General features: G+C 33.6%; 3 protein-coding genes across 3 annotated transcripts; 1 reads left to right on the top strand and 2 right to left on the bottom strand.

Moving 5' to 3' along the window:
* The first annotated feature begins 1,231 nt into the window (after positions 1 to 1,231).
* LOC122293014 lies at positions 1,232 to 4,225 on the top strand. The gene is made up of 4 exons (XM_043101623.1): positions 1,232 to 2,328; positions 2,670 to 3,212; positions 3,404 to 3,517; positions 3,969 to 4,225. The coding sequence occupies exons 1-3, from the start codon at positions 1,429 to 1,431 to the stop codon at positions 3,503 to 3,505; spliced, it is 1,545 nt and encodes a 514-aa protein (XP_042957557.1). The 5' UTR covers positions 1,232 to 1,428; the 3' UTR covers positions 3,506 to 3,517; positions 3,969 to 4,225.
* On the bottom strand, positions 3,974 to 5,436 carry LOC122293016. Its single transcript, XM_043101625.1, has 2 exons — positions 5,093 to 5,436; positions 3,974 to 4,158 (listed from the first exon to the last, which is right to left on the bottom strand). Exons 1-2 carry the CDS (start codon positions 5,349 to 5,351, stop codon positions 3,974 to 3,976), a joined length of 444 nt encoding a protein of 147 aa, XP_042957559.1. The 5' UTR covers positions 5,352 to 5,436.
* A 5,488-nt stretch (positions 5,437 to 10,924) lies between these two features.
* Positions 10,925 to 15,037, bottom strand: LOC122293015 (probable serine/threonine-protein kinase PBL5). Its single transcript, XM_043101624.1, has 5 exons — positions 14,691 to 15,037; positions 13,710 to 13,978; positions 13,144 to 13,333; positions 12,592 to 12,983; positions 10,925 to 11,546 (listed from the first exon to the last, which is right to left on the bottom strand). Exons 1-5 carry the CDS (start codon positions 14,791 to 14,793, stop codon positions 11,238 to 11,240), a joined length of 1,263 nt encoding a protein of 420 aa, XP_042957558.1. The 5' UTR covers positions 14,794 to 15,037; the 3' UTR covers positions 10,925 to 11,237.
* Between the last annotated feature and the right edge of the window lie 5,094 nt (positions 15,038 to 20,131).

Below are 20,131 nucleotides of genomic sequence, written 5' to 3' on the forward strand. Positions count from 1 at the left end.
ACCATGATACATTAATTTATGATATTATTTTTATATAACTTTTTTGTAATTAGAGTATTTTTTATTAATATATTTAATTATTATGCTAGATTGAGTTTTAAAATATATAAATTTAACACATTTTTTGAAAAAATAAAATTTATAATTAAATAAGTAATTTTTTTTTAACATGTATCTCATTTTTATCTTCTTTTTTTTTTAAAAAAAAATCTACAAATTTTATACAACAGTGTAAATATTTTTTTTTTCATTTTTATGTAATAAACTGAAATTTACTTTGCATTGGGATCGGAAGGGAAAGGAAAATAATATGCTATTCTGCTCATCTCCGAGCTAGCCTGCATGGTCACTTTGAAAGGCGCCGCAAATGGACACGTGGCATGTATCTGCTCATGATGCTGGATTACAAATAATCACCGCAATTCCATCGCACTAACATTATTTTTCTAAAAATATTTGGATACTTATTTATACATAAAAATGCGAATTAAATATCGATTTATATATTAAAGAATATGTTTTTTTTTTTCCAAGATGCAATAATAATTACAGCTAAAGTACAGGTAAATAAAAAATAATAATGATAATTAATTATCCCATGGGTCATAAAAGAGTTTTTTTATTATTAAAAAATATGACAGTAGATGTGATAAATATATATATATATATATATATATATAAAATAAGGAAAAAAATTACAGTAATTATTTATGAAATAATTAATTTAGATTGATAAAGTGACACGGATGGAAGTGGGGCTGGAGATGTGGTCCCAGAGCCACGTGAACAACTTTCTGAAGGCTCTTATCGCGTCACGTTTGTGTGGGGGCTGTCGCATCGGACACTCCCTGTTGGGTAAGTATTGTCTTTTTCGTTGGTAGACCCCACCATAATTAGATATACAACCTAAGGCTAAGGTGGTCCCCGCCTTATTTCCCCTTGTCCCGAGCGTTGTTTGACTCTCGTGGTCCTTTTGAGACTCTGGATTTTGTGAGAAATGACAAACAAGCTATGGACCCGCCCATATTTTGCGATGACCTAAGCAGCCCATATCTAATATCTTCAACAACTGGCAAGTTTTGGGCCCCAATATGTAGGTATGACCACTAGACTCGGCTGCAAGCCCAATCGGAAGGCTTGCCATCTAGCCTAGCTTAATTAGTGATAAAACTGATTATTTGTTTTTTTTAAATAAAGAAGAAATTAAGAATTTAAAATCTGTCCGTACCCTACTCATATATCCATGATCACCACCCATGATTTCATGTTACCCGCATTCAAATTCGGCCCATTTCGCAACGAACTCGAAACAACACAACCGATAAAAATGGAGAATTCTCAGATGATCAGATCCCAACAATTCTCAAAACCAAGCTCTCTCTCCTTTGCCTCCTATCTCCATGCCCACACCTTGGAACTGAACAAGCCATGGGAGGCAAGAACGTCAAAGCTGAGAACTCTGACAAAAACTTAACTCGTTGGGACAGAATTAGACAGCAAATAGGCTTCAGAAGCTCCCAGATCACCTGGTTATTTCTCATTATCTTCATGCTTTACATCCTCTACTCTTCCAGCCTCCTTCTCACCAGTGACCACCAAGAATGTTCCACCTCTTTTGATTCCTCCATTCTTGAGCACCTTGAAGCTATCACCAACATCTCCTACACCGATGAAGAAGTAGAAGATAAAACTATGGAGCCTGTACTTCCACAAAGATCCCAACGCTACGACACAGAGCTCAAACACATTGTTTTTGGGATAGCAGCTTCGTCCAAACTGTGGGAGAAGAGGAAGGAATATATAAAGGTATGGTGGAAGCCTAAGGAAACCAGAGGGTTGGTTTGGTTAGATAAAAGAGTGAGGACCAGATCAAGAAACGAAGGGCTGCCGGAGATTCGGATTTCCGGGGACACATCGAAATTCAAGTACACAAACCGTCAAGGACGGAGGTCGGCGTTGAGGATTTCGAGAGTGGTTTCTGAGACGTTGAAGCTTGGCATGAAGGATGTGAGGTGGTTTGTTATGGGTGATGATGACACGGTTTTCGTGGTGGAGAATGTGGTGAGGATACTTTCCAAGTATGATCATAGGCAGTTCTATTATGTCGGGAGTTCATCGGAGAGTCATGTTCAGAACATTAATTTCTCATACTCCATGGCGTTTGGTGGGGGTGGCTTTGCCATAAGCTATCCTCTAGCGAAGGAGTTAGCAAAGATGCAGGATCAGTGCATTCTGCGGTATCCGGGGTTATATGGAAGCGACGACAGGATTCAGGCTTGCATGGCTGAGCTAGGGGTGCCACTGACCAAGGAACCTGGGTTTCATCAGGTAAGACTTATGACAATGCTCTTATATATATATATATATATATATATAATTTCATAACAATAGAGGAAAATGAGAGAAACATCACGAACGTATAAAAGTAGCAACGCTAGTTAATATGCTGCAGTTTGAGTGGTTTCTCACATCAACCACCTAAATAAGTAAATATATAGAAAGCTGCTTACATCAATTGGTGTGACTGGGATGATCGACAAGCTCATGCATGGACATTAGCTTCGTTTCTGTTTAAAATGGATAATATTGTTCGGTATCGTGTTGAGAAGGAAAGGTATCTAGCTTAACAGAGACAATATCTACTGATGATCTTAAATTCTCTTGTGCAGTATGACGTCTATGGAGATTTGTTAGGCCTTCTGGGAGCCCATCCTGTCACTCCATTGGCGTCACTCCACCACCTTGATGTAGTGAAACCAATATTCCCACAAATGACCAGAGTCAAATCCTTACGACACCTAATGCAATCCATCAAGCTTGATTCGGCAAATATAATGCAGCAATCAATCTGCTATGACAAAAAACGGTATTGGTCCATCTCGGTTTCATGGGGCTATGTGGTTCAAATATTGAGGGGAGTGATTTCTCCCAGAGAACTGGAGATGCCCACAAGAACCTTTCTTAATTGGTATAGAAAAGCTGATTATACAGCATATGCATTCAACACCAGACCTGTGACCAAGCATCCTTGTCAGAAACCCTTCATTTTCTACATGAGCACCTCTCAATACGTTCGACCCAAGAAGCAAATAGTTGGGGTTTACTCTCGTGCTAAATCTCGCTCTCCTGTCTGTGGATGGAACATGGACTCACCAGAAACAATTGAGTCCATAGTTGTCTTAAAAAGACCAGATCCTCTTCGCTGGCAGAAGGTTTGGCGTTTGCAACTGTGTGATTTCTTTTGTTTTCATTATCTTAGGAAGCATTTGTTAACCTGTCTTACTTTGCAACAAACACATTAGATTCATTATATGCATTGAATAGCCTCTTCGTAGTCTCTAAAATATCCACTATATCATTAAGATTGATGTTTGTACTAAGTGATAAAAAATTTCTGATGCAGTCACCAAGAAGGGATTGTTGTAGAGTTCTGCCGTCTCAGAGGAGATCAGCAATGTACTTGTGGGTGGGCAATTGTCGAGATGGTGAAATTAGTCAGTTGTAGCAGCATCAAGAGGTGTGCACTTTTGTCTTCTAGTGCTGTTCTTATCTTCTTATTTCCAGTTGTCACTGGCATATAAGAATAAAATCAACGGTAAGGGTATTATAAATCCGATCAGAGCACAGGAGAGATTTGCAAACTTATATTGCAACATTAAATCCACAGAAAAGCAGCAACTTTGAACAAAAATCACTGATCTTGTAATTAGTCAAACCAGCTGTTTCTTGCTTTTTTTGTTGTCCTTTTCTTTCTGATTTTTGTATCTTGATACAAGAAAGTATATATCTCTATATTATCTACTTGGAAAAAAAAAAAAAAACTCTTTGCTATACCCCCCCTCATGGTGAAAGGGGAAAACCATATTGTGATACTCCCCTTGTAATTCAGTATCAAAATGTGCTTGGTGTCCTTTTGTACAGCAAAAATGTTGAAGCACAATGCTGAACGAATCCTTATTTCCTGACAGGTGCTTCAATCAGTTTTGCTCGCCGGATGCACTTCAGCCTCATCATTGCTTATGAGATTAAGTGGAACTGAGGCAATTGATGACGTAGCCACTGCCAGGACAAGAAGGTCAATCTGAGTATCATTGACGGGGGCCGACCTCTCAATTCGATGTATAGATGTAATTTTACCATCCTTGAATGTTATATTCACTGTTAGCAAGCAAAGATTACAAATTTATTAGGTACCTTGAAATAAACCAATATCTGTTAGTAGTTATCCTAATGCTGCATTGCTACTAACTTACAAAAAAAATGATGCACTGCTACTAAGGGTTGCAAAGAAGAGCAAAAAGAGGAAAGAGTTGCAATTTCAGACTGTAGACCTTAGAGATATTTGCCCCTCCTTAAATTGGCCACGTTCAGTAATTACTAAAGGTGTTTTTTTCTTCAATGCAATGAATGCATTGAGAACCAGAAAGCAAAAGAGAAGACAGATGGTAGAAAATATGAACAAGAAATGAAAATGCAAAAGGATCAATCTTGTTATTAATCTCAAGCGGTTTCGCTCTTCTAAAATTGACACTTGCTAAACTCTGTCTCCATATACAACTCTGTTTTGTGAATGAAGGAAAGAAAAAAACAATAATACCATGGTATTTCACCATCCCTTTGTACCCGAAGTACTTAAAAGATTCCAAAGTTTTTCTCTCGTTTACTTCTTTTCTGGGGAAAATTAAGAGCCAAGTCGTCCAATTCTCATGCAAACTCAGCCTGAACTGCCGGGTAACTGAAATGCATAGCTATGTAATGAGAAAAGAACTAGAGATTTTTTACACACTACAGGAAAAATATAGACGAGTCCATAAATATTGAATCAAAGTAAGTTACTCAATTTTCAATTCAAGAAAAACTTAGAGAGGGAGAGAGCAAAATTAGGAAATCCATCAACCCTAACAGGAAATAGATAAAAAAAAAAAAATATATATATATATATAAAGAAAAAAAGATCCACATGCAACGACATCATTTCCACGTAAATGATACATTAAAACAAGAAACGCAATAAAGAAACAAAAGAAACAAAACCAAACCATTGGTGGGTTCTTGATATTTTTCCTTTTCTTTTAACCAAACAGTTATATACCTGTATAAGAGAACCACCAGAGAATAAAGAAGCAGAGCAGCACAATCACAGGAATGACATGGATCCACTTCTCGGCCACCCGCGTCCGCGACCGTGGAGTCTCCCTCTTTGGGGACCCTGGATTGTAAAGCGGAAGACACCCGCCAGTATCATCCTTCCTTCTTATCGGAGAGCGCTTTACATGTGGCTGCTGGCCGACGTTGATGAGGTAGCCCTCATCAAGTCCTCGTGACGAGCTTGAAGACGAACTTTGCAGCATAGTTGGGGGAGAGAGAGAGAGAGAGACGAAGGTTTGTTTGTTGCGTGTTAGAAAGAGAGGGAGTGGGGTTGTGACTGACTTCGGATGCTGGGTGTTCGTTGAGGTTAATTCGGTGATCTGGGTTTCTAGTTGCTTGCCTTGCAAACATTGACTTTGGGCGGGAAAGTTCTTCACTTGCCGTTCCCCGGTTAGGGGTTGGTTGGATACAAGAGGGCTATCAACTCAACTCATCCGCTAATTATTATAATTTTTTTAAATTTTAATATAAAATATAATAAATAATTTAATTTTTTTAAATTTTATAATAAAAATCATATTATAATAATATTTTATTCAATATTTAACTTTCATATCATCTCAATTGACTATCCAAACGTTAGTCGAAAGTTCCAAATATTTTAGTTCTACTAGCTCTAGAGAGGTTTTTTTAAAAATGAAAATTTGTGAGGGGCTCTCTCTCATGTTTTTTTTTTTTATTTTTAATAGGTTTTCAATTTAAGAATTCTACCCTTCAATATCTTAAAATTGTGTAAAATACACTTTACATTGTGTAATTGATGGACGGTTTGCAATAGGAGTAGTGCATTCATCGTCATTTTATCCATCATCTTTTCATGATCTTACGATAAAATATCATATTAAAAAATTATTTGTCATTTTCCTACTTTTTTTTTCAATTTTTTTAATGAATAATGATAGGTTTATCACTATTTTACCACTCTCTTACCACTTCTTTTAATTTTTAAATTTTTAAATTTTTTTTTTTACTTAATGATTAAGCAAGTGACTATCACTAAAATTATATATTTTTAAAATTTTTTCTTAATGGCTAAGGATGTTAAAAAAATACTTAAAAAAAATGATAAAAAAATAAATATACTACAAGTAGTAAAATAATGGTAAAAGGGTCATAAGTGTATCATTACCCTTTTTTAATACCACATACCGAATGATGAAAATTTGATTAAGGCCTCATTTGAAAAATGAGATTTGATGGAGAAATTTGTGAATACTAAATGAAATAACTTGTTCATAGTAGTAAATGATTTAAATTAAAATATTTTATTAGATTTTAAAAAATGAAAGAGAAAAAATTGAATAAAAATATTATTATAATATAATTTTTTAATGCTATTTTTGTTTTGGAGTTTGAAAAAATTAAATTATTTTTTATATTTTGATTAGAAGCTTGAGAAAATTGTAATTGTAATAGCCCGCTAGAAATTCAATTGTGAAATTTCTATTAACTTTAGGAATCTCGTGAAAAACCCATAAGTTTTCACAAATCCATTAATCGTATAGGTTTTTGTCTAACTACATAGTTAGTGTTATTATTTACTATGGTATCAGAAGTGTATTTTTGATTATTGGAGATAGTTAGAAGTGTCAAAATGTATTATGGCTTGTGCCATTAGACTCGGAGGGTTATTTAAAGTCTTATGGCGCAATAACATTTTTTTCATATTTTCGGACAAAACGTCTGTTCAAAACTGTAGATATTATTGGATAAAAAGAAATATTTTGAGGTAATTTTCGTGAATATTACTGTGTAAAAATATTTTGAGTTGATTTTTATAGATATTATTAGATAAAAATATCTTAAGTTGATTTTTGTAGATATTATTGGATAGAATATTATGAGATAATCTTTTATAGATATTTTAGGTAGGAGAAAACCACACTTAACTCTCAACTCCAGCCTTATCACCTCCCTTATCTCGTCCATAAATGTGTCCAGCCAGCACCCATGAACTTATCTTCAATTACTCCTTCTAATAAAAGATTATCAAACACTCTCTCTCGGACAGATTTTAGGAGATCTTTTGCATGCCCATTTCGAAGCTGTTGTAAGTGTTTTATCATAAAGTCTCCTTCATATAAGTTGTTCCTTTTTTAGTCTAGTTTACATGGATATCTTATTTGCCCCATTTGAAGATCATTTGGTCAGTCAAATATTGTGTAAACTATAGAAAGGTCATTCTGGGAGATAAACTGGAGAATATGTTATAGTTTGGAGTTTTTGACCAAGCTAATGGATAGATATTGGTCCGAAATTTTTATGGAGTATTTTTAACATGTATATATGACTATTGGTTGAGGATTTTTGCATGATTGAAGGTTTTGATGAAATATTTGCTTAGATTTAGAAACTTAGAAACTGGAAGAAGAAAAACAGTTTCTATTTTGAGAAAGTTTAACTCTTTGGTGGTCTAAACCTATTCTAATGACTTTGATAATTTTATTGGAGGATCCTAAGCATCTTATATACATGTTATATTATTATTTTGAAGATATTTGATGTTAGTTTCAAAGATATGAAATTTTATACAAAGAGATATTCAGATAAGCCAAAGTGTGGATGTTCTTGGCTAAATTTATGTTTTGGTTAATTTTTAACCATGTGATCTTGAATTAGAAGCTTATATATGTTTTAGGACATCTTTTTAAACCATGTGATGGTTTGGTTTGAAGATCACATATTTATAAGTCATAGATCAAAAGGTTGATCAAAACAAGTTAGAAACAAAAATCAATAGAAATAGCATATGAGAATTTCGGCCCTATGGAGTTTTAATAGTTGTGATTAGTTTTAAATTTTTCTAAATTGATATTTGAGTTGAGGATAAAATTTACATGAGGCATGTAAATTTTGGTGACTTTTGGAATTAGTATGCAAAATCCTTAAGTTATGGGTAAAACGGTCATTTTCCTACATGTAGGAAGTAAAATGGAAATTTTACTCTTTAAGTTAGTATTTTTCCATATTTCAAATTATTAGTGATTTAGTACTAACTTTTAGAATCACTAATTACAGTTCCTCGTGATCGCGCTTGAGGTTTTATAAGAAACGCGGAGATCGAGGTAAGTTAGCTTTTAACTTACTAGCAGTCTACTGTGTATGTGTGCTAAGTAAAAGAATTACAGTGTATGTATGTATGTTATCATATATGTCATGCCATGCCAAGTTATCATGTAATTGTCTATTATACAGAATTTATTCTGTCATCAATTTTTATCTGTTACACAATATATTCTGTCATGTATTACTATACATTACAAATATGTCATGCTAAATATGTTGTTTGTTATATGTTATGCCATGTTACGAAATGTTACTATCTCAAGTTGGTTATGTATTTCAAATTATGTTCAAGTCACGTTATGTTACGTCAGGGCTTCAGTCCTTTCATATTCCAGTCACGTTTCATCTTGAGTATATTCAGTTTATGTAGAATACATGGGGCCACAACAACTGTGGAGTATGTATTTAACTGCATAGTGATGTATAGAATACATGGGGCCACAACAACTGTGGAGTATGTATTTTTAATGTTAAGTCAAGTTTGTGTAGAATACATAGGGCCACAACAACTGTGGAGTATGTATTTACACGTAGAATACATGGGGCCACAACAACTGTGGAGTATGTATTTTTCATGTTAATTCAAGTTTCAGAGCAAGTTCATGCTAAGTCAAGTTTCAGATCAAGTTCATGTCAAGTCAAGTTCAGTTCATGATTCAATTTAAGCTATGTCAATTATGTTATGTTGTACGCTAAGTTATGCTTTAATTACTTATAAATTTGATTATGCATTTATGCTTTTACTGTCATACATGCATCATTAGTCTGTATGGAAGTTTTTTGTTAACTTGCTGAGATTTGTAATCAAATCTCACTGTGGTAGTCCCAACTACCATTCCCCCCGAATGGTAGATCTTGTTACAGGACCTGAAGGAGGATCAGGAGCTGACCAACTAGATACAGTCGACTGAACGACGGTGCGTCGTTAATGTTAATATAGTAGTTAAATTACTACTTGTACGATGGAGTTGCATCTCCAGTACTTTTGGATCATAACTATTTTGGAATAGTGCTGTGATTTTAGTTATTCAATGGATCTTTTATGTATGAAGTATGTTTTAAGTATTGGGATATTTTCAGTTTGGTGTATAGTATTGCTAAAAAAAAAAAAAAATTTATCCGCTGCGAATATTGCATAATGTTAGATGCATGTTAGGATTATTGCATCTTATATGTCATGAACGGGGGCAGGTAACCTTGTGTTGCATGTCTCGACGCTTCAAATGTCCGTCCGATCCCAAACGGAATTTGGGGGCGTCACAGTAATGATTAAATAAAAAAGTTGAAAATTTAAAATTAAAAAAATGTTTGCATTTTAATGATATTTGATAATAAAATTTTGATAGGACAAAATATGTGTTCCCAAATAAAGCCTAAGGTTCCGTTTGACCACTGAGAATTCTCATATAAGAATTTTGAATTTTAAGATAGAGTATTAAAATATTATATTTTAATATTATTATTATTTTAAAATTTGAAAAAGTTAAGAAAAAATTGAATTGTTTATTATATTTTATATAAGAATTTGGAAAAGTTATAATAATGAGATGAAAACTTTATATTTGGCCCAGATTTTGTAATGATGATATGAGATTCGAATTGGTTACCAAAAACCAAACAATCTCATTTCATCTCATCATTATAATTTTTTCAAATTCTCATACAAAATAGAATAAACAATTCAATTTTTTCAAGTCTCAATACAAAACTAATATTAAAAAATTATATTAAAACAATATTTTATTCATTACTATTCAAAACATTTCATCTTATCTCATTTAAACTGTGTAACCAAACGAGACCTAGTGGCCAAACCGAACCTAAGAGTTTTTCTTGGACACAATTGTGTCCTTCGAATATTTATCCTCGAATAACATTTTTGTCTAATTTTTATATTTAAAATGAATGAAAAAATAGATGATAGTAGATAACAAAACAGAACCTCAATGATCCAATTTTAAGAAAAAGTGTACATTACATACTCCAATTACAAAAAATTTAAAATTAATTAATTTTGATATTTTAAATTTAAAAGAGAAATAATTTGTACAAGTTCCAAATAGACAAAATCACATATAAACCCTTGTTAAAAAATAAATCCCACTTTAAAAAAGTGTAAAAAAACCTATTCTTTATAAGTTGAACCCACTTTTTTACAAAAAAATTATATTAAACTTGTTTATTTGAAACTTGTACCAACATTGCTCAATTTAAAATATATTAGTTTTGATAGTTTAAGATGCATGCTATGTGTTGGGTGTAGAAAATTCTCTCTCCCAAAGATATCTCACAAATTAATGTTTGTAGCGAATTAGATTGTTAAAACATTTTTATTATAAAATAAACCTACCATATCATTTCTAACCTAATCAGTTTGTAAAGTTCCTGAGATTTTTTATGAATCTAATAGAGCTCTAAATTTAATAAACTATGGCCTAGTAAGCAATAACTTTGTATTGGACTTGGGCTTTTATAGAGGCCTGCAAGTACATAAACGGTCCAATGGTAAGTCTCATCCATGGCCAGATTGAGACTTACCAGGAGAGGGATTCAGAACTCTTATGTCACATTTGTCTCATTTGCCTTCTGAAAACACAAATATTATTTTGCTGTCTGCGCAAAACTAGAAGAACTGCACTCTTCTCCTTCTGAAGGATTTTCCCATACAACCCATTTCTATTTTTGACATCTCCAAGCATAACATGCTGAATAGAGTGAAATAAATGGCTGGAAAAGATATCACAGGAAGAACTTGAGACATGTCATTATTACAGTAAGTTAGGCTAAACTATGAAAATGGGAAAAGCATTCCTAGAAAGAGGCATCTTCTTGCATACAAGAATCCGAGCTCACATGTACATTGAAGAAAGGAATGAGAAAAAGGGCAGAAGTTCCATGTTTGTATATATTAAGGTTCAAAGCAGCACCTGTTATCTCCTATGATGCAAAAATTGATAACTAGGCACACTATATATGAACAGTGCAAAAAGGAATTGAGCCACTTTATTCTTAATTTAGACCTCCTACTCATTCTCTCCCTCTTGTCCAGTTCCTGCAACTCGTCTTTTATCAGTGTCCCTTCTAACATTAGGAGATGATGAACTCGTCCGAGAGTTTTGGACTGGATGGATTTGGGGATCAAATTTTTGAGAAGCAAGGTAATTAAGAGCCGTAACAACATCACCTATGACAGGTCGCATGTTAGGCTGCTCCTGCACGCACATTGCAGAAATTGCAAGAGCTTGGTACAAACCTCTCATAGGATATTGACCTTGAAGCAGCGGATCAACCATTTGTGAGAATTTCTTCCGATCTTTGAACAAAGGCCGTGCCTGCAATCAAATCCATACACAACATCAGATCAAGATTAGTTTTTTGGACAATGGTTTTATTTGAGCTCCAAGAAAAATTAGCATATAAAAGTTTGACAAGTTTTAAGGCAGGGTTTTTGACAAAAAATGAACCGAGGCAAAAAACTAGACTAAGTCACAATTTCCACCCATGACTTTCTTTAAATTCAATGATTTTTCTCTTCATAAAGTCAACATAGTCTAGCTTCTGCTTCCCTAGTCTAGCTAAACTACATTCTCAAGTTATATGATAACATAATCAACTCATGTTTAAGCCAAGACTAGCTGATACACATTCTGAACTTGATCACAAAGCCATTTAACGAGATCAAGCTGAAATACAGTTAAGTCCATGGTTCATATTACCTAATTTCAACTAGGTTTTAAGAGTAAGTGAGCCACTATATTGGCACTGAGAAAATCAAGAATGAATAAAAAACACTTTCATCTAGTAATATAGGATACAATATATAAAATGTTTGATTTATATAATGAGCCTATAATGCACATGAAGTCCCAAAGGGAACCTGAGTCAGTTCGTTCCCAGTTTACCTTTACAATTATATGAATCAACTAACGGTTAGTTCAATACAAGCAATGGTCAGCAATTTGATCGGCTATTTTCTGCTTAATGTAGAGGTCATCAACAAATGAAACTGCTTAACAAGCTACTAGGGACAAAAGCAGTAGTGTTACTATGCAACTGGGCTGCTCAACTAAAGGTGATTCTCTTAGTAAAATAAACAGTTATATCATTAAAACAAAACAACAAACAACAAAAACTATTCTGATCATTTTACATCTCAAATACTGGCTCTTAAGCACCCAACACACAGCTACAAACATTCAAGAGGGTGATAAAGATAAAGATATGTAAACTATTCAGACCTATAGGCTGATTTTTACACGTGAACTAATATTCCTTAGCACAAAATGTATACATATGGACACAATTACAACTAATGCAATTCAACCGACATTAATATCAACAGAATATAGTGGCATAGTAGAGTTATCTTATTCTTACCCATGCAACCAGATTTTGCTCCCTAGCAGTTTTGGTAGGATCAATTGCTTTCCTGCCTGTGATGAGCTCCAAAAGAACAACCCCAAAACTGTAAATATCTGATTTAACTGTCAACTGGCCTGTCATTGCATAATCCGGTGCACAGTATCCATATGTGCCCATAACCCTTGTGGAAACATGGGTCTTATCGCCACTCGGCCCAACTTTGGCCAATCCAAAATCAGATAGCTTTGGGTGATAACCTTCACCAAGCAAAATGTTCGAGCACTTCAGATCACGGTATATAACAGCAGGTTTCATTTTATCATGCAAATACTCCAAGCCCCTTGCTGCACCAGCTGCTATTTTCATTCTTGTATTCCAATCAATTACTTTCCAATGAGGTGGTAGATCTGCCATCAAAAGTCAAGGGGTGAAAAAAAATACGAGACATAATTTTAGAGATGGACAAAAAAATGAAAAGAAGATGGGAAATTGACATAACAGTCATAGGAACGACAATGCAATGGAGATGGGAAGAGAAAAGAATCATGTGTGGGGAAAAACAAGTACCGTGCAAATGGTTTTCCAAAGATCCTAACGGCATGTACTCGTAAACCAATAGCCTCTGATCTCCCTCAGCACAAAAACCAATTAATTTGACAAGATTGGGGTGGTCAACTGGACTTAATGTCAAAACTTCAACAACGAATTCCCTGATCCCTTGGCATCCATTGCGGTCAAGTTGCTTGATAGCTACATCCTACACCAAAAACAACCACATAACTCAGGTCCTACCACCAGCCCATGGCATAGAATAAAGCACAATACTAGAAGAAGAGGTATTAGGAGCAGCACATATAAATCAGCACGTTTAGGCCATAGCATATCATGGCACTCACAGTAGCCCAGGGCAGCAAATTTTCTTTTTTTTTCTTTGTAAGTGCCCAGAGCAGCAAAATATGGACTGCAACAAATCCAACTTATGGAAAATAATTTTAAGGGTTAAAAAATTTTTACGAATTTTATCTGCTCTCTATATAAGTTAGTATTATAAATTGTTCCGTTAGGTTTCCGGCTGATTGACTATTGCAATTTTTTATTAAAGGACTCCTAGATTTAGATTAACTCGAACCAACCTGATTGATTTTGTCCAAGTGCCCCTTGTAAACTTTTCCAAAACCTCCTTCGCCCAGAAAGCAGTCTGACCGGAAATTGCCAGTTGCAGCTGCTAGTTCGTCAAAGGTTAACGTCTGTTGTGCTAGATCGCCAATAGTTTTTCCATCCTTTGAAATCTCCTTCAAATTTAAACCCTTTACATCCAAAGCTAGTTGGTTATCCTTATACTCTAATTCCATTTTCACATCAGACTCCTTTACATCCACATTTGGGTTGACTTTCAATGCACCTAAAACAAATTAGAAAGACATAAGCATGACACACACAGGAGAGAGAGAGAGAGAGAGAGAGAGAGAGAGAGAGAGAGAGAGAGAGAGAGAGAGAGAGAGAGCAAATAAGACACATGGTGAGAAAGGCAAAGAAATGATTTTGTGATAATTCTTTCAAAAAGTAGGGGATTGGGAAGAATCACCGTCATCGGAAAGCAAACAAAGAACACAAAATGACAAAACCCAACCCTCGAGAAAATTTTTGGCTTTAGGGTTGGACCTTTCCAAGCATGCAAACAAGCGAAAAAAAACAGAGCATTTGGTTAAATCATACAATTAGGAATTAGCAATTCAAATTGAACAATTCTGAGAAAGCACCAATTGCATTCTCTAACCATTCAGTTCGCCGACAACGTCAGAATTAATATAAAAGAGTTTGGAACGTTTATAAAACAAAAATTAGATAGAGTAGAGCATACATCCATTAAATTAAACGAAAAACAATGGCGAGACTTCGCTTGGAATTGGATATGAAACACGGTTGGGCACCGATTATCGTTGACAAAAATATCAATTTGATTGCCTTGCAAGATACCGATGCAAAAGAAAATTAAGAAAAAACCCAAAAATAACATCTTTCTTTTTAAAATATATATATATATAAGAATCAGAAAAATAAAAAAACCAAATGTATATTGTCCAAAATTTAATCAAGATGGAACACGGAACTACCTGAAGCGGTTCGATCGCCGGGCTTACTCTTCTTGTTACTACGAGTTTTGTTCTTGTGCTCCGAGTTTTTGCTTGATTCCCCTGTGCAGCGAAAGCAACCCATGCTTATAGCTTCTCTTCCACTCCACCGCTTTCCCTCTCTCTCTCTCTCTCTCTCTCTCTCTCTCTCTCAGCTCTCTTTCAGCTCTCTCAGTCAGCTATTCACAGAATAACTGAGTCGAAAACATAGACCCTAAACATAAAATGCCTAGAGAAAATTTGCGACTTGTACAGTCAGAAATTGAGTGAGAGAGAGAACAGGCATTTCTCAAATTTGTATATTTTGGGGTTTCTCTGCGGTGGTAATTCAACGGAAATATTCAACAAATACCGCATCACTTTTCTTTTGTCTTGTTTTACTCGTCGGTGACGTTTCGAAAATCACGGTAGCCTCTTTTATTACCGTTATTTGGAGAAAAAACAAAAAAACAAAAACAAATTATTAAAAAAAAGGGGAAAAACGAAGGTCAATGTCTCGAGCACCCGGGATGGGTCTCACACTGTTAGTACACGTGGGCCCACTGGCTACACGCGTTTCCTAGTTAAGGTTTTACAGCACAGCAAGATCTATATTCGAACGGCGATCCACGCGTTTGGTTTTAATGCGACAAACTCTCCCAATCATAAACAGACACGTCGAGATTGTAGAAGTACGTGAAAGCAGGTGATTGTATCTCAACTGTCAAAAAAACGAAAAATAAAAAGGGTTTTTGCTAAGTTGGTCAACGACCGTGAATTTAAACCGACGCGCTTTGTGAGGGAACTCGGGAAGTTCAGAATTGAAGGTGATTTTACTATTTTAGGATTGGAAAAAACTATACACCCATAAAAGATCGTTTGATTATACAGCTAAAATATAATAAAATATTTTAAATAATAATAAATAAAATAATATTATAATATAATTTATTATTATTAATTTTATATTAAAAATTAAAAATTTTAAATTATTTATTATATTTTATATAAAAATTTAAAAAAATTATAATAATAAATTGAGATAAGACGAGATGAGATAAGATTTTTTGTTTTAATTAACCAAGCGGGGCAGCGATTTCACATACTGACATGACATTATTTTAATTTATTTTTTTTCTCCCAAATCCCCAACTCTTTCCCTTTATTGTATTAGAATAAAATATTATTTTAGAGATGAATAATAACAGACCAAATTTAAAGAATTATTTGACTTTATTGTAACTCAAAACAGAGTAACTACTCCAATGGACCACTTTAGTAAAAGGTTGCCAAAATTGACTATGCACCGGCATATGCCAATGCTCTAAGTACTTCTTGCATTCGTTAATTTTTTATTTAAAAAAAAAAAAGTCTGTAAAAATTGCACCTAAATTTATTTTAAATAAAGACATACATTATATCATGAAACATCTCATAATTATTTAATGCTATTTATCGAATATGCATTGGATATATATCCTTAATTAATATTTCTGCTAATTGCTTTTTCTTTCGATCTGTAGGAATTATCAGATTTTTTTCTATTTATTTCGAAGTAGCCCAAATTCCAATTTCTTCAAGATAAGTGGTGGTCGGCACTACTTTGAAAACGACATATTTTGGCAAGAGATCCTTGTATTATATATATGGCTAAAGAGATTACTTTAATTTGTATGCATGCATGCATGGTACTGGATCTTCCTTGATACCGGAGATAATTACGTTGAAGATCATGCCGATCGACCTCCTTTAATTAATTTTTATTTCCATATTTAATGTTTTCAAACTTCTGGCGTACATACATATGCTTAATTAAATGCAGATATCAAGGAACAAGACGAAGGTTAGAATTTCCATATGCCCTTAATTTCTTTTTCTTTTCTTTTCTTTTTGTTGGTAGTGTATATATGAGATATTACAATATGATCAAAAGTCATATATGTACACTGACTTTTGAATTCCTTGACCAGTTTTTTTTTTGTGTGACAGGAGTTCTATTTTTTTAACATAAAATATATAGTACCTTATTTTCTGCATGGAATACCGAGTGATCAACTACTAACTACTACGAACTTCATGAGTTTCGTGTGAATAAAAGCTGTTCACCAAATTAAAAAGAAATACATAAATAAATAAACCAATAAACTATACATAAACCTTGATCGATGATCATGACTTGAATCGATGTGCGTACGTAGTTTGTGACTATATAAATTAAGGTTGTTCGCCAAAAAAATAAAAAAAATTAAATTAAATAAATAAATCAAATGATCAGACCATTAATTACGTACTATGATCCCTTCTTATCTTAATCAATTACTTTCTAAAGCATTTATATTACACATTACTTATGTTGTATCATTTAATTTAAATTTAAGTTTTTTATCATTTAAATTGTGCGGACGGTGTATTTACCTACCAAATTTTATTTTGTTCATTAAAGTTTTAACGTATATAAGGCACCTATTATTCCCTAAAATAATATAAGCACGCATGAGAGAGAGAGAGAGAGAGAGAGAGAGAGAGAGAGAGAGAGAGAGAGAGAGAGAGATCTAGAATGTTCAGCTGTAAACACGTTGGGCTACAAACCCAGAAGCTTCCTTCACTTGGATGGCTATGATGGACAGATCGAAAACATTATGTACAGCTAGCCCCGTGTTATATACACCAGTCATTAAAAACTAAGATCGATCATATTAATTAAACAAATTAATAGAAACCATATATATTTGATTTGTGTAAAATATTGGAAAGTTAAGCTGAATTAAATAGGGTTGGTTTTGAAAGAGACACGTAGCAAAGGTAGGTAGTCCTGGCCGTTTTTTCAGGTATTCAAGAGCACAAAACATTAATCATGATTATCTTCAAAGATTTTTTGTTATCAAATAAGACAACAGACATATATGCCTGCACGTGGGATTAATCGGCTTGATATTTGGATCTTAATGAATATATAATTTGTACATGTATCTTTATGAAAGATCATGTCATGAAGCCCTCAAGTACTCCTTTTAACTTTTAATTAAGATTTCCATGCCATGCCAGTTAATAGGTACAGTATCTTGGTTTTGAAATATTATATAAACAAGAAGTTTATATAATATTTATTTTTTAATTAAGACTTTTCACTATTTCTTTTTTTATATTTTATAAACAAGAAGTTTAAGAAAAATGAGAAAGTCTTGAATCTATTGCCTGGAAGGTTCCGGCCATTAATTCATAAATATGCAGAGTAATTGAGTTAATAAATTGGAATCCAGTTAATCACATATATAAAAGGCGCGCACGTACATCTTATATAAAAATTAAATATGATAGCTGATGAGGGTGATACGCGGTTCCATCTGTCCTACTTAATTATAAGTAGCTATCTACGCCCATAACTTGCATTAATTACACATTAGAGACATACGGCCACTAAATCATGAATTCGAACGCGCGCATCTGCATGTAGGTGCATGTTGCAATTTATGTACAAGCATATTTAATAAATATGGAACCCTTTTTTTTATAAAAGATTTGCATGATATTTGTTTATTTAAAATAAAAAAAAAAATCTATATATTATTTATTTTATTATCTTCTCATTATATAATATTAGATGATCAAAAATTATTTATTATATATACGTACAAGCTGCTAGTGCATGCAAGGTTTTTCCCCACACATTAATCTATCTCGAGGGCTAAAGACAAAAAGAGAGGAAAATGGAAGGAGTGAGTGTTCGAAGGGTCATTAGAACTCGAGGGCAAAACACAGCACCAAAATAGTTAATTCGACATAGGGAGAGTTCGAAGAAAAATAGAGCAGATATTAAACGGTACACAAACCGACTGTCAATAGCTTTTTTCACTGATACTAATCCTTGAAAGAAAACGATTGATCGGAAAACGCTTGCTTTTTGGTATATAATTCATAATTCATTTATAGAAGGAACCGTGAGTTGGCTTTATATATATATCAGTTGAAAACGATCATCATGATCCAAAATATCCCAACCCCAACGGCTTTTTTGAGAGTTGACGTTCATTTATGACTAACTCGTACGGTTGACGGCCCTACATTTAAAGGCATTCCATTCATTACTTGCAGCTTGCTAGCTTTAGTGTTGTTCGGTCCCGATCGAGAGATGATGGTAATAAGTCAGTGCTAGCTACGTACTATCAAGGAAAGAAAAGAAAAAGAAAAATATGTACCTGAGAAAATCCAAGAAAAACCGCATGACTAGAACACAGGTCGGGTGGGATGAGCTAGCCAACTCCCTAGGAAAGAGTTTCGACTTTTTGAGCTACAAAGCCTACATTAATATTGGTTAATATCCTATGCTAGCTAGCTAGGATATGCAGCATCATTCCTTAATTTGCCAGTCGCAGAGACTGAATTTAGAGGCGGCTACATAAAACCTGAAGAAGAACGTAAGTGCTACCTACGATATAATACTAAAGAACATGTGCGCGGTTGGGCCTCACCATCTTTTTCCAACGTTTGTCCTTCGTTTATCCAGAATTGGGCTTGAGAATTAAATTCGATCCACCATGAATGATGAAGTTGCGATTTCAATATTGCTAATTAACAATTCAAAACGATTCTCTCTCTCTCTCTCTCTCTCTCTCTCTCTCTCTCTCTCTCTCTCTCTCTCTCTCTCTCTCTCTTTTTGTTTTTTTGGTAGATGATGTATATTACTATTAAGATATAAATTAGGAGCTGCTAATAACTTTTACATATATTTTGAATATTGTTAATAAACCTTCATAAATGATAATATCACCTCATTCTTGAACAAAGGTCTATTTTTTAAAAGGCATGTTTGGATCTTTAATTAGTTTAAATTATTTCAAATTTTTGTGAATAGTAGTGAAATTATTTTAATGAATATGTTTTATTAGATTTTAAAAAATATGAGAGAAAAAATTAAATAAAAATATTTTTTAGAGTAAGTATTATAATGAAATTTGTAAAAATGAATAGATAGTTAAAAATTTATTTGAATATAATTTTTTAATATAATTTTTGTTTTAAATTTTATAAAAATTGTATTGATTTTTGTGTTTGAGTAATGATTAGATGAAAAACTTTAAATTTTAAAACTAAAAAATATTTTATATTTAAGTAATGTTTAATAATAAAATTACGAAAAAATTGAAAATTCTATGGTTACAAAGTGGCTGCGGCAGCTGAGTCCACTGCTAAAACCTTTAAAACCCTCCTTAATTTAAGCATGATATTAAGGCCTCCAATGGATCTTTTATTTATGGGTTTTCCTTGTTCTTGGGCCAAGACCCTAACATTTTTGTAAGGCTTTCGGCTAATAAAAAAAAGGATTACTCATATGCTACCAATTGAATGTTAATGATTTTCAGGTGCATTCAGACTCATTTAGGGCTGCAAATGAATGGAGCAGTTTTTAAACAGTTTAAGTTCGGTTCATATATTTTAGTTCGAAT

The sequence above is a fragment of the Carya illinoinensis genome, chromosome 13, assembly GCF_018687715.1.
Source record: "Carya illinoinensis cultivar Pawnee chromosome 13, C.illinoinensisPawnee_v1, whole genome shotgun sequence".
Lineage (NCBI taxonomy): Eukaryota > Viridiplantae > Streptophyta > Magnoliopsida > Fagales > Juglandaceae > Carya > Carya illinoinensis.

Excerpts from the sequence above, each read along its gene's own strand:
- LOC122293014 (XM_043101623.1), top strand. The coding sequence starts at position 1,429 with ATGGGAGGCAAGAACGTCAAAGCTGAGAACTCTGACAAAAACTTAACT. Across the intron at positions 2,329-2,669 it reads AGGAACCTGGGTTTCATCAG|TATGACGTCTATGGAGATTT; the intron begins GTAAGACTTATG and ends TCTCTTGTGCAG. Across the intron at positions 3,213-3,403 it reads ATCCTCTTCGCTGGCAGAAG|TCACCAAGAAGGGATTGTTG; the intron begins GTTTGGCGTTTG and ends TTTCTGATGCAG.
- LOC122293016 (XM_043101625.1), bottom strand. The coding sequence starts at position 5,351 with ATGCTGCAAAGTTCGTCTTCAAGCTCGTCACGAGGACTTGATGAGGGC. Across the intron at positions 4,159-5,092 it reads CTGGTGGTTCTCTTATACAG|TGAATATAACATTCAAGGAT; the intron begins GTATATAACTGT and ends GCTTGCTAACAG.
- LOC122293015 (XM_043101624.1), bottom strand. The coding sequence starts at position 14,793 with ATGGGTTGCTTTCGCTGCACAGGGGAATCAAGCAAAAACTCGGAGCAC. Across the intron at positions 12,984-13,143 it reads TTTGGAAAACCATTTGCACG|ATCTACCACCTCATTGGAAA; the intron begins GTACTTGTTTTT and ends TTTTGATGGCAG. Across the intron at positions 11,547-12,591 it reads AGCAAAATCTGGTTGCATGG|GCACGGCCTTTGTTCAAAGA; the intron begins GTAAGAATAAGA and ends ATTTGATTGCAG.